A 14,875-nucleotide genomic window follows, 5' to 3' on the forward strand; every position below is an offset into this window, starting at 1 on the left:
ACCATGGCAACCCCTCGGGACTATTTGCCTACTCTAAATAGCAGTGTATCGACTGCCCGTCCGCGTCTCCACCGATCTGCAGATGTCCAGTGCTGCCGTTGATAGCTAGATTTGGGTCAGCGAAAATTGGGAACTTGTGTGACGTGTATCATGTATGTGCGCTCGCGCGAGGCAGGCGGAGAGAGATAGAGAGAGAGAGAGAGACAGTCTGAGAGACTGACTGTCATGTCTAGACTTTTTGATACGAAAATGAGATACGCACTTGCCGTTATCATTGCTGTCTTGCTAAAGCGAGCTTTGGGTCATTGTGCTATGTGCTATACGCAGACGCACATAGGCTAATGATAGCTTAACCAAAGAAGAAAACAAGCATGCAGCGCACAAAATTGGCTCGTTAATTTCAGAAATACCTCGTCAATCAATTCAGTAAGAACAACAGCAGCAATTGTATGATACAAGGAACCAACAGCAGTGAGCACGATTATATGGTGATGTGTAGAATATTCCCTCCAGATTCGATTATCAGCGAGCGGTGCCTGGTTTGGCAAAACTGAAGCTGCTGTGGTTGGGAAACGGCGCCTCCTTGGCTTCGTAGACTGGCAGATCCCGCCTGGAGTAAAGCCCCATTCCCACGGGCGTCTCGATTTCGAAGAGGTCGGAGCTCGAGTCGCTGTCGTAGTGCAGCTGCTGCTGGCTCGCCCCCTCCTGATCCAATTTTGCTGATGCTGGCAACTGCAAATCTGGATTGCTCATAAAATATTGGAGGTGGGGGCCTGCGCCTGCGCCTCTCACTACAGCGCCATTCCCCGAATATTGGACTGCTGTAGCATGAGGATGAGGATGAGAATGGGGATAGGGATGAGGCACCAAATTAGAAGCCGCGCTTATTTTGGAGGGGTGCATCTGGTCATACTTTCTTGAGCTATACTCGGAGACTCCGTCCACATACAGATAGTTGCCGTTGGCGCTTGCCATATTATTATTTGTTTGGGTTTGGGTGCTAATTTGGTTGAGTGAAGAGATTTTGGAATGCTGCGCCAGGCCAATTGACTGGTGGTCTTGCACCACGCGCAGCAGCCTCTCGGCCAGCTCTATGTCCTCATCCACCACCTGATCCTCCGCATGCAGCCACCTTAATCTCCTTTGCAGCTTCGCTGTTCCCTGCACCTCCCTGGCATTGAGCAGCTGACCTGGCGTCGCTCCATTAAACTCATGGCCTTGCGCTGCTGTTTTCATGCCTGCAGATGACTTCTCGTGTTTGCCGGACTGAGCTGCCTTATCTGGCATCAAATACACCTTAAGCTTGCGGCTCAGGAAAGGTAATTGCTGCTTGAGGCTGCCGGAGGAGCTGTTGCAGTGAGCTATTGCCGCAGAATCAGCGCGGTTAATTGAGGTGGTTCTGTTGGATTTGCTGCCATATTGATATTGCTGCGAGTAATTGGCCGAATGCGCACCTGATCTGGGTAACCGTGAAGAATTTGGAGTCGTTGCAGCCGTGTGATGAGCAATCGGGGAATAGAGGTCGGGGGCAGAGCGTGCAGCTGGGGATACGGGGGAGGAAGCGACGGGCATGGATGCAGGTGTACTAGCAGCTTTCATGGTAGAATGATAACGGAGGGATAATGCGGACGGCGCGTTGTCCGCTGACGACGAAGAGAAGGCACGCAGAAAGCGGCCTCGGGGGGAAGAGGAATGGGCCGTCGCATGAGGGTGAAGGCCGGGCGAGTAGTGCGGGAAGATCTTCTTGGCTGGGCTGACCACACAGGAGGCAGCAGTACTCGCAGCAGGAGTCCGCGAGCGAGGTGGTGGGGTAGACGCAGACGTGGGAGGCTGAAGAGAAGCGGGGCTGGTCGGGGCTGGGGACTTGCGGGGGGTGGACGCCTTGAACTTGGCCAAGAAGTTGGCGAGGCGGCCGGAAGGAGACGCTGGTTGCACCTTGTTTTTCCCTTGTCTTTTGCTCGCAGAAGCCGACGATGGGTTAAGTAGCGTGTGCGCAATAGTGCGTTGCAGGGGCTCGACTTCACTCAAACTGCTGGCATTGGAGGTTCGAGGGGATGTGAACTCGCTGCTCTCCACTCGCCGCCGCCTTGACGAGCTGCCTAGCGCCGCTGACGCCGCAGCCCATGGTGCTGTTCCTCGGCCGCCGAGAGGCGCTGCACAGTTCGGCGCTACTCCTTCTGACCGCCATCGCCAGGATTGCCCCTTTCCAAATTCTACAAGCGGGCTCAGTGGCAAATCTCCGCCGGCCTCCCCTTCCATCAGCTCATCCTCCTCTTCTCTGGCCCATCCCGCGGCAGGCTGCTCTGCAGTGCCAAAATACCTTTCCGCATCGAATACTCCGATCTCCTCGGCCCCATTAATTGCCTTTGTCTTGCTTCTGCTTCCATGAGCCAGAACAGCTTGCTGACCTCTTATCTGCATCTGCATGGAGCTCCTCACCTGCTTGCTCTTGATGCCGTTACTTGCAGCGAATTGCTGGTGCTGCACGCGCAAGCGCTCCACTTGCTGCTGATCATCGCGCCCTAATTCCTCCGCCTCCTCATCGATTCTCTCCTCCCACACTTTGACGCGAGTAGCCCGACTCAGCATGTTACCCCGCCGCGCTGCGCCATGAGCTACCCCTAACCCCAGCTTCATCTCCTTCGCTAGAGACGCCGGGCCTTGTGCTCTGCACAGGCTCCCCTGCACCTTGGACTGGCTCATCTCACTCTGATCTTCAACCTTAAAGTACACCCATCATGTCTTTTGGGAGCCGTCGAATGTAATTATGATTGAGCCTTCATGGACTGACCAAAAATTCTCCTGCAGACATTCAGAAGAACCTCGTAGTCTCTTTTAAGAACAAGTACAGTAAATACACAAGAGAATCTTGTGGACTCGAAAACCCTAGTGCTGCAAACTCTTATCCTCTTGAACATCTATGATCTCACACTACATTCTCCGCAAGATTACTAATCTTCCGTCCTCTCTCTCTCTCTCTCTCTCTCTCTGTGCAATATGCACACTGCACTTCCCTCGACTGCTGCAGGCAGAGCAGTCAAGACAATTTAAGAGATGGCTTCTTGTTGGCATTTACTTCTCTGCTACAGTGTGTACGTGAACTAATTTTCTCATGCCCCCATCAAAGGGTGCTGTAGTACAAACCACCATTAATAACGTAGAGGTTTCTCTTTCGCTGAAGACCCAACCACGGGATAGAAGCTGTCTCCCTTGAGACTCATCTACTCAGTACGTAGGAGTCGGTAGGGCTCTACTACTCGTAACTCCACACACACACACACAGACACACGCCTTAGGATCTGAGATTCTCTCTCTAGTCTCTACTGTCGGCCTATAATCTATCTCTTTCTATCTCACTTTCTATGGCATCTATTGAACTTTGGGAGCAGAGTGAGCAGAGGGCCCTGACAATAATGAGCTCCACATACACGGCTATTGCGCTTGCAGACAATGCACCGATGGCAAAGTTTATGTTTATACTGATGAATCATGACTCATGATGCTCACTGCTCTTCCTCCTAGCCGTGAAGATACAAGGAGAGCGAGAGCCGGGACTGGGACTCGGGAGAGCCCACGCTCGCCGCCCGCACCGTCAAGTTATCCGTCGCCTCACACCCAGCGGTTCGGCTCGCGGCCAACCCTCTTGGGTGGCCAGCGCTCTTCCCGTAGTGGTGGCTCACCTCTCGTCAGGGTGGTGGCTCGTGCTACTTTGGTGTGGAGGGGGCAGTGCTACAGATTCACACTCCTCTTACACCCCGACCTCCCGCTCACCCCTTGAGGGAGCTATGCTCATCTATGCGAGGATGGAGAGAGATCTCTTAAAAGCCATAACTATGTATTTGAACAATTTTGTCCGTTTTGTAAAACTCTAGCTCTCTAAGTACCTTCCATGTTGTATAACGCTCTTTTGATTTTGCGCTCACTTCCTGGGAAATCCATGGCCACATTTAGCTCCACCACCTGGTTTTTGACTGCAAGATTTGATTTGTGCTCTCTCTCTCTCTCTCTCTCTCTCTCTCTCTCTCTCTTCTCTCTCTCTCTCTCTCTCTCTCTTGAAATTCTGAGTTATCGACTTGCCTCTTCCATCACTCAAGTTGAATAGAAGAAGAACGCATTTGTTGCTGCTGCTTTGAACATTCCAAAGCTACAAGCACCTTCAAGTTTCTATGTCAAAAAAGAAAGAGATAGTTTGGGTTCTTGTACGATTCTACGTTTTGAAAAGTTTTGCTCCGTTTTTAATATATATTGTGTTCACGTGGCTTTTGTCCATTTCTATTTATATGCGTCATTGCGTCATTGTATTTAATGGTCTTTGCGTCCACTCCGGGTATGTAGGTCTAGGTATGTTTCACAAGCAGGGACACGAGCACATGCGCTCCGGGTGCGATGGAGACTGAAGATGCAATGCGAGGGAGTGATCTGTCTCTGCTCATAGATGCAGCTTTTTTGGCGTCTCACCCCGCTAGATCTATTGATCGGGTGAAGAGACAAAGAATTTACTACTACTACTTACTTAGAGTCTCTTTCACCCGGTCAACTAGTTTAGTGGTGAAAGAGACACTAAGAAGACTACACTGCTTCTTAGCATCTCTTTCACCGATCAAACTAGATTTAGTGGTAAGGCAAGTAACATTATGAGCAGATACGGACTTCCTATGAGATTCAGTTCAAGTCTCCATCGCACCCCGGAAGCGTAGTGATTTTATAAATTCACCCTTCATTCAACGAAAACTCTCTACACTAGGAAATCCCTCCTCCTCTCTCTCTCTCTCTCTCTCTCTCTCTCTCTATCTATCTATCTTTCTATCTACTTGTCTCTGTTTTCTACTCCATTCATTCAATATTAAGTTTAAATGTTGTGTGTTTAATGTAGGTATGATGATGAGGAGTTCTTTCTTCTTTGTCACCCCAGCAGAGACAGTGGTACGTGGAGCGTAATCGCTCTGACGCACCATCGCGCGTTCTACTCCATCCGCATCTCCCTCTATTCGGAGCATTCAGTGCACTCTGAAGCTTCGATGTCGAAGAGACGATCTTCACACTCGTCTAGGCACCAGAGCTCTAGTGGTGGTGGTGGTGGTTGTTGTGGGGATGCCGCCGCCGATGCTTCGACACCGCCTCGTGTTCGACGAGGCTCCTTTACCCTCCCCTGTTTGCCCGCCCAACACCAGCCACGAACGCCATCGACACCAGGTTTTGCGCGGCTGATTGCCGTTCCTTCGGCTACACACCACTAGCTACTCTCCAAGGAGTCACTCCAGTGGTAATCTCGCTTCGGGGCTCAGACTCCAGTAGAGACACCTGACGTCCGTACCCCGTTGACATTGCCCACTAGAGACCCCTGCGGAACACCCAGGTTCACGCGTCAGCGGCGAGAGGGCTTGCCTTACTTCGTCGACTTCAGCGGCGGCATCATCTTGGATGATGAGCAAGAAGGTGATTTCGCGCATGCGCGGTCTTTGCTCTCAAGTGTTTAGACACTACATACTAAACACCTGGAGTGCAAAAACAAAGTACCGGATGATTTAAAAGACAGAGTCATCAGCATTTCTTCATGACGAGTTTCCCGTTCCAACACGGATGACGCTTCATTGAAGAGTGATGAAGGTTCGAATGCACGAATACTGCAAGCACAAGCGTTTCGAAGTGTGAAAAACAATCAAGCATGGGTGGAATAGACCAGATTGGCTGGCCAAAGAAGATTGGAAGAATGCAAAGAAAGCTGTGCGGAGAATCCAAACAAGTGGAAGCAACAAAAGGAGGCAGCCAGAGCGTGAGTAGAGGCAGGAGCTCGCACCAGTTGGGGAGCGGCGGGTGGGCATAATTTAATGAGGCCGATTTTTAATGTTTTCGCATTGCTATTATGTCTTGAAATTTTATAACTTAATGGGTTTTTAAATTCTAAACATAATGGATACTTTGTATGTTTTAGACAGTGTCGATGACAGGACGTGATCCCACACCGTACGAGCAGCGAGTACGCAGGCAGGAAGGGTTAATCGCCCTGATGGACATTCTAAGTTCTCGTAGGGCATGGTTAGTATTAGGGTTTACTCTTTTCTATTTGTTTATTGTTTTATAAACGTCGCTATATGTTTATACTTTCAAAAGGGTGCTTATTGTTTTTTTTTCAGCATCCGACAATAAGCCGCTTGGACGCGGATGAGATGTCTGATTAGACAACGTCGTTAGCCGTAGCTAGATAGCATAGTTTTCTTTTTGTCATGCTTATGTATCATGAGACGACTTTTAAACGTCTTTTTCAAAACATGTATATTTTTTCAATATGGTCAATGGTGTTGTAAAACTATTATTTTGCAAACTTTAACAATCAAGTGTTTTTGCCTATCACCCCTACATTGTCAATTGTTTACTTTCATTAATTCAAGCTTGTCATTTTTGCATCTTTTATTTTGCAAACAATACGCACTATGGATGATGCTTTAATGGTTATTTGTTATTGTGGGTGACTATTTGGGGTCTAATCTACCTGTGTGCTTCCTTGATTCCACCACTACAAGAGGCTGTGTGCTCTTGTGACGTTGTTAGCAACGGAAATACATTGGGTTTTTATAACCCCCCACGTTGCTAAGACCGTCATAACAGCGTCGATACGGAAACATCACTATAAGCATCGCTATAACAATCGCTATATGCGTCGCTATATAAACATCACTATATAGCGACGCCTATAGCGACGATTATAGCGACATTGGCCATCTATAGCGACGTTTATAGCGACGCTGCAGAGCCTTATATATCGACGTTCATAGCGACGCCCGAGAGGAAATTCTTTTGGTGGCAGGGCATTCACCCATCAACCATATTGAATGTTTCATTAATTGATTCACCTTTGAAAAAAAGTGCAAAGGTAGATGTAGACCCAAAATAGTCACCCACAAAACAATATAACCATTAACTCCATCATCCATAGTGCGTATTGTTTGCAAAATAAAAGATGCAAAACTGACAAGCGTGAATTAATGAAAGTAAATCAATGACAATTGTACACATCATAGGCAAAATCACTTGATTGTTAAAGTTTGCAAATATAATAGTTACAACACCATTGTCATTATTGAAAAAATATACATGGTTTTCAAAAAGACGTATAAAAGTCGTCTCATGATACATAAGCTATGACAAAAAGAAACTAATGCTATCTAGCTACGGCTAGACTGACGTTGTCTAATCAGACATCTCATCGCGTCCAAGCGGCTTATCTGTCGGATTCTGAAAAAAAAACAATAAGACACCCTTTTGAAAGTATAAACATATAGCGACGTTTATAAAACAATACAACAAATAGAAAAGAGTAAACCCTAATACTAACCATGCCACTACGAGAACTTAGAATGTCCATCAGGGCGTTTAACCCCTTCCTGCCTGCGTACTCGCGCTCGTACGGTGTGGGATCACGTCCTGTCATCGACCACTGTCAAAACATACAAAGTATCCATTATGTTAGAATTTAAAAACCCATAAACCCTAAAATATCAAACATAAATAGCAATGCGAAAACACTTACAAAATCGGCCTCATTAAATGATGCCCACCCGCCGCTCCCCAACTGGTGCGAGCTCCCTGCCTCTACTCACGCTCTGGCTGCCTCCTTTTGTTGCTTCCACTTGTTGGGATTCTCGCGCACTGCTTTCTTTGCATTCTTCCAATCTTCTTTGGCCAGCCAATCTGGTCTATTCCACCCATGCTTGATTGCTTTTTACACTTCGAAACGCTTGTGCTTGCAGTATTCGTGCATTCGAACCTTCATCACGTCTTCATTGAAGCGGTCATCCCGTGTTGGAACGGGAAACTCGTCATGAAGAATGCTGATGACTCTGTCTTTTAAATCATTCGGTACTTCACTCCAGGTGTTTAGTATGTAGTGTCTAAACACTTGAGAGCAAAGACCGCGCATGCGCGAAATCACCTTCTTGCCTTCATCATCCAAGATGATGCCGCCGCTGAAGTCGACGAAGTAAGGCAAGCCCTCTCGCCGCTGACGCGTGAACCTGGGTGTTCCGGCAGGGGTCTCTAGTGGCGTGTCAACGGGGGTACGGACGTCAGGTGTCTCTACTGGAGTCTGAGCCCCGAAGCGAGGAGTGTCCACTGGAGTGACTCTTGGAGGAGTAGCTAGTGGTGTGTAGCCGCTAGGAACGGCAATCAGCCGCGCAAAACCTGGTGTCGATGGCGATTCCGTGGCTGGTGTTGGGGCGGGCAAACAAGGGGAGGGTAAAGAGCCTCGTCGAACACGAGGCGGTGTCGAAGCATCGGCGGCGGCATCCCCACAACAACCACCACCACCACCACTAGAGCGCTGGTGCCTAGACGAGTGTGAAGATCGTCTCTTCGACATCGAAGCTTCAGAGTGCACTGAATGCTCCGAAATAGAGGGAGATGCGGATGGAGTAGGAACGCGCGATGGTGCGTCAGAGCGATGACGCTCCACGTACCACTGTCTCTGCTGGGGTGACAAAGAAGAAAGAAACTCCTCATCATCCATACCTACATTAAACACACGAACATTTAAACTTAATATTGAATGAATGGAGTAGAAAACATGGACAAGTAGATAGATAGATAGATAGATAGAGAGAGAGAGAGAGAGAGAGAGAGAGAGAGGAGGAGGGATTCCTGTGTAGAGAGTTTTCGTTGAATGAGGGTGAATTTATAAAATCACTACGCTCCGGGTGCGATGGAGACTTGAACTGCAATCTCATAGGAAGTCCGTATCTGCTCATAGATGTTACTTGCCTTACCACTAAATCTAGTTGATCGGGTGAAAGAGATGCTAAGAAGCAGTAGTAGTGCTTCTTAGTGTCTCTTTCACCACTAAATCTAGTTGACCGGGTGAAAGAGACTCTAAGTAAGTAGTAGTAGTACTTCTTAGTGTCTCTTTCACCCGATCAATTAGATCTAGCGGGGTGAGACGAGCTGCATCTATGAGCAGAGACAGATCACTCCCTTCGCAATTGCATCTTCAGTCTCCATCGCACCCGGAGCGCAGTGCTCGTTGTCCCTGCTTGTGAGAACATACCTAGACCATACATACCCGGAGTGGACGCAAAGACCATTAAATACAATGACGCAATGACGCATATAAATAGAAATGGACAAAAAGCCACGTGAACACAATATATATTATAAAACGGAGCAAAACTGTTCAAAACGTAGAATCGTACAAGAACCCAAACTATCTCTTTCTTTTTTGACATAGAACTTGAAGGTGCTTGTAGCTTTGGAATGTTCAAAGGCTAGCAGCAAACAGAATGCGTTCTTCTTCTATTCAACTTGAGTGATGGAAGAGGCAAGTCGATAACTCAGAATTTTCAAGAGAGAGAGAGAGAGAGAGAGAGAAGAGAGAGAGAGAGAGAGAGAGAGAGAGAGAGAGAGAGAGAGCACAATCAAATCTTGCAGTCAAAAAACCAGGTGGTGGAGCTAAATGTGGCCATGGATTTCCCAGGATGTGAGCGCAAAATCAAAAGAGCGTTATACAACATGGAAGGTACTTAGAGAGCTAGAGTTTTTACAAAACGGACAAAATTGTTCAAATACAATATTTATGGCTTTAAGAGATCTCTCTCTCATCCTCGCATAGATGAGCATAGCTTCCAAGGGGTGAGCGAGGAGGTCGGGGTGTAAGAGGAGGTGAATCTGTAGCACTGCCCCCTCCACCACCAAAGTAGCACGAGCCACCACCTCGACGAGAGCGTGAGCCACCACTACGGGAAGAGCGCTGGCCACCCGAAGAGGGTTGGCCCGAGCCCGAACCGCTGGGTGGTGTAGGCGACGGATAACTTGACGGTGCGGGCGTGGATCGTTGCGAATGCAAGGTGGAGGGAGCTGCGGATGACGGGAAAGTCGAGGGTAAGGTGGAGGGAGGCCCACTAGGAGGCACACTCTGCATGATCGGAGTGCCGGCGCCCAGTGTCGCAAGCGGTGAGAGCCCATAGGCAGCCAACTGTGCTGGTGTGTACTACCCTCGAAGACTCTGCTGCTGCTGCGAGGATAGCCACTCTGCCTGGGTGCGGTATGCCCTCTCGAGGTCGGGGTCGTGTACTGCATCTCGGAACCATTGAAAGCCAAGGTGGATCGATTGTGACTGGTGGGAGGAAGACTGCGAGTAGTAAGCATCACAAGCGTCCTCGTAAGAGAGGCCCTCGGCGAGAAAGTCCTCTATGGATCGATAGCCGGGCGTGGAAAAGGATTCCATATCCTACAATTTCATTAAAAAAAAGGGACCTTAATTAACATTGGATTCTAGTCAAATCGAAATTCTTTATTGCATAGGATTCCTCCTTGCATAGGATTCCTCCCTGCATAGGATTCCTTTTATCTCCTATTTAAGAAATGGTTTGTGTGCTTATTTTTTTGCATCCATTTAGAGTGTGTGTGTGTGTGTGTGTGCGTTAGTGTGTGGCAAAGAAATTAATCTAGTGTGTGTGTGTTGGACCTTAATCTACCGTTGGGCTTCTCGGTGACCATTGGGGTCTCAATCAACTTCATCGCACACCCACATGGAGGTATGTTTTGGTATGCTAATGCTAATGGAGGTATGTTTTGGTATACTAATGCATGCCCAAGCACACACTAATGCAAGCCTTAGTGTGTGCTTGTAACACATGCACACAATAATGCTTGCATTAGTGTGTGCTTATGCACAAATTAGTGTGTGAAAACACACCAATGCAGTACACACACACACTAATGCTCGCATTAGTGTGTGTGTGCATGCATTGGTGTGTTTTCACACACTAATTAGTGCACAAGCATTAGTGTGTGCAATTTTTTCACACACCAATGCTCACAATAGTGTGTGCTTGTGCATGCATTAGTGTGTAGACACACTAATTTGTGCACAAGCACACACTAATGCAAGCATTAGTGTGTGCTAGAGAAGTATGCACACACTAATGATTGCATTAGTGTGTGTGTGTATAATGCATGCATTGTGCACAAAATAGTGTGTGAAAACACACTAATGCGTGCACAATCACACACTAATGCAAGCATTAGTGTGTGTGTGTGTGTATAATGCATGCATTGTGCACAAAATAGTGTGTGAAAACACACTAATTAGTGCACAAGCACACACTAATGCAAGCATTAGTGTGTGCTAGAGAGGTATGCACACACTAACACTTGCATTAGTGTGTGCTTGGGCACAAATTAGTGTGTGGAAACACACTAATGCATGCACACACTAATGCTTGCATTAGTGTGTGTGTGTGTGTGTGTGTATAATGCATGCATTGTGCACAAAATAGTGTGTGAAAACACACTAATTTGTGCACAATCACACACTAATTTGTGCACAATCACACACTAATGCAAGAATTAGTGTGTGTATAATGCATGCACACACTAATGCTTGCATTAGTGTGTGCTTGGACACAAATTAGTGTGTAGAAACTAACTAATGCATGTGTGTATGAGCGCGAGAGAGGTATGTGTGTATGAGCGCGAGAGAGGTATGCACACACTAATGCTTGCATTAGTGTGTGCTTGGGCACAAATTAGTGTGTGGAAACACACTAATGCATGCATTGTGCACAAAATACTGTGTGAAAACACACTAATTTGTGCACAATCACACACTAATGCAAGCATTAGTGTGTGTGTGTGTATAATGCATGCATTGTGCACAAAATGGTGTGTGAAAACACACTAATTTGTGCACAATCACACACTAATGCAAGCATTAGTGTGTGTATAATGCATGCCTTGTGCACAAAATAGTGTGTGAAAACACACTAATTTGTGCACAATCACACACTAATGCAAGCATTAGTGTGTGCTTGGACACAAATTAGTGTGTAGAAACTAACTAATGCGTGTGTGTATAATGCATGCACACACTAATACGGGCATTAGTGTGTGATTGTGCACAAATTAGTGTGTGCTTGTGCATGCATTAGTGTGTTTACACACTAATTCATGCACAAGCACACCCTAATGCAAGCATTAGTGTGTGCTTGTAACACATGCACGCACTAATGCGGACATTAGTGTGTGTATAATGCATGCACACACTAATGCAAGCATTAGTGTGTGATTGTGCACAAAATTGTGTGTGTGTGTGTGTGTGTGTGTGTGCATGTGTGTACAATGTGTGTGTGCATGTGTGTGTATGCATTGTGTGTGTGTGTGTGCAATGTGTATGCATTGTGTGTGTGTGTGCATGTGTGTGTGTATGTGTTTGTGTGTGTGTGTAAAAGAACGAGAAGAAAGAGAGAGAGTTTGAGCACTTACATTCGTGACCTTGATCGCTTGGATATGATGGGGATGGAGATGAAGAGAGTAATAGAGATTGGAGATGGAGAGGGAAACAGGCCCGCGCAGAAGAGGAGCTCGTTTTTGAATTTTTGGCATTCAATTTCACGGGGGCACGCAGGTGCCCCCTTTATATAATAAAATTTCCTTGAGATTTTACCGAGTATATTACCGCGCATGTTCTCGCTTGTATTATCGCCTGTATTACCGCGAAAATCTCTGATGAGACATTAAGGTTACGCCGACTGTATGACCTCTTGTACCCACCTCCCCTCTATCTTTAATGAGTGTCAGTCATGTCAGTATCAACATTCTTGATTCTTCTTTTTCTTATTTAATTTTTTCTTATTTAGTGTGTGGTCGTGTGTGCAGGACGATTGGGATGACGTGGGTCCGCTGGTTGGCGCGGAACGAACTCGATGGTTGAGCGAGCAATTACCATGTCCATGTACGCGATGTAAGTGTGCGATTTCATAGTTTCGGCGTATATGCTTGGCTCACGTGGATGATTATGGACTATGGGACGATCCGAGAAAACACGCTCGAATGGAAACTAGCGATCCGAGGGTTTTGTCATCCATTGATGTCTCTCCCCATTGGAGTGTGATCGGGGGCGGAGGCGGGAGGAAGACGGAAGAGCGATTGCGCCAGGAAGTAGTCATGGGAGGGGGGTCACACCCGCCGTCCGATGTGGGTGGGTCCACACGAGCGCATGCGCATTCTACATCCACCACATATGGGGATCTCCCCACCACCCCGCCCCACATGGAGGTGGAGGAAGATCATTTGCACAATATGGTTGAGGATCTTCTTGCACGTGAGGCGGCGAATGAGTGTGAGCCTGAGTGTGCATGTGAAGAAGCCGCCCAAAAAACCAAAGATTCATTGCTAGAGGCAACACACACCGCTCTTTATGAGGGATGCTCCTACTCCATATTACGAGCATCTCTTGAGATCTTGAATATTCAAGCAATTTTTGGATGGAGCAATGTAGGGGTCGATGCACTATTGAGGTACGTTTAAGTGTAATAAGTGTTAGTTGTGAGTTTTTTGTGTGGTTATATGCAATAACGAGTGTTCTTTAATTATGTCATAGGCTATTAGGCAAGATGATGCCTAAAGGCAATCATCTTCCAGAAAATCGAAGGAAGGCACGACAGGTGGTGACAGGGCTTGGGATGGACTATGATCGCATACATGCATGTGTCAATGATTGCGTGCTATTCCACAATGAACATGCAGGGCTTGATGCTTGCCCCGAGTGTGGAGAATCAAGGTACAAATATGGAATGCAAGGAACCACAATACCTCGCAAGGTTCTTCGTCATTTCCCCCTCATTCCCCGCATCAAGCACATGTTCAGCACCAAAGGAACAAGCGAGCTTCTTACATGGCATATGACAAATCGCTCCACCGATGGGGTTATGAGAGTTCCGGCTGACTCGCCGGCATGGCAACACATTGAGCAGACATGGCCGGAGTTTAGAGAAGAGCCTCATCACTTGAGGCTTGGTCTGGCTAGTGATGGGGTAAACCCATTTGGGCATCGGTCTACCTCATGGAGTAATTGGCCAGTGGTTGTTGTGAACTACAACATTCCACCATGGGAGTCAACCAAGAAGGGGAACATTTTGCTCTCTCTTCTAGTCCCAGGAAAACACAAGGTGAAGAACATGGATGTATATTTAGCACCTTTGATTGAAGAGATTCAAGAGCTATGGAATGGCATAGATGTTTTTGATGTATCAAGACCACTTCGTGATCGGCACACAATGATCAAGTGCATTCTCATGTGGACCATGCATGATTACCCCGGGCTTGGAGAGATTTCTGGTAAGCTTATACTTTGTGACGCTCTTTAATGTCTTTCCATTAGTCACTTATATGCGGTTATGTCTTTTGTTTTTGTAGGACTATCGACATCTGGACATAGGGCATGCCCAACTTGTGGACCCTCACTCGTGACATAGAGACCCGCTCTACTTGATAAGGTGATCTACCCCAATAACCATCGCTTCTTTCCGCCCACACATCAATCTTATGCTCCACCGTGCAATGGGATGGAGCCACTCCATTGGACCATGGCCGATTGGGCAAGACATTGGAACGAGCATCACAACACATTGCCTCCTCCCAATGATCCACATAGGGGTATGTCTAGGTACTCTATTTTCTTATCACTACCCTATTGGGCTTCATTAAAAATCCAACACCTATTGGATCCAATGCATGTGTTCAAAAATGTTGGGCAAGCTATATGGGATCACATAGTAGGCAAGAAAGATTCATTGGGGGCTAGAGAGGACATGAGGGCCATATGGAGGCTCCCCCCTTCGGCCACACCTTGCATGGGGCCTCGGGGGAAGATGGTTCTTCCAAAGGCACCTTGGATTCTATCAAGGATGGATCAAGAGCGGATGAAACAAGTCATTGCATCCATCCGTACTCCAACAGGTTATATGCGTTCGCTCAAGGGTGCCTTCACTAAAACTAAGAAAGGAGGATCCACACAACTGTATGGGCTCAAATCCCATGATTGGCACAAGATTCTTCAGGTAATGTGTGTGTGTGTGTGGTGTATGTGTGTGTATATGTGAGTGTG

At 47.2% G+C, this 14,875-nt stretch overlaps 1 protein-coding gene across 1 annotated transcript; it reads right to left on the reverse strand.

Annotated features, from left to right (window-relative positions):
• Positions 1-376: 376 nt before the first annotated feature.
• Positions 377-3,575, reverse strand: LOC147456687 (uncharacterized). Its single transcript, XM_086515127.1, has one exon. The coding sequence runs from the start codon at positions 2,701-2,703 to the stop codon at positions 523-525; it is 2,181 nt and encodes a 726-aa protein (XP_086371253.1). The 5' UTR covers positions 2,704-3,575; the 3' UTR covers positions 377-522.
• Between the last annotated feature and the right edge of the window lie 11,300 nt (positions 3,576-14,875).

This window comes from Adiantum capillus-veneris, chromosome 6 (genome assembly GCF_014529385.1).
Source record: "Adiantum capillus-veneris isolate H3 chromosome 6, ASM1452938v2, whole genome shotgun sequence".
Taxonomy (NCBI): domain Eukaryota; kingdom Viridiplantae; phylum Streptophyta; class Polypodiopsida; order Polypodiales; family Pteridaceae; genus Adiantum; species Adiantum capillus-veneris.

Bases quoted from the DNA above. Each gene is read 5' to 3' on its own strand.
- LOC147456687 (XM_086515127.1), bottom strand. From the start codon at position 2,703: ATGAGCCAGTCCAAGGTGCAGGGGAGCCTGTGCAGAGCACAAGGCCCG.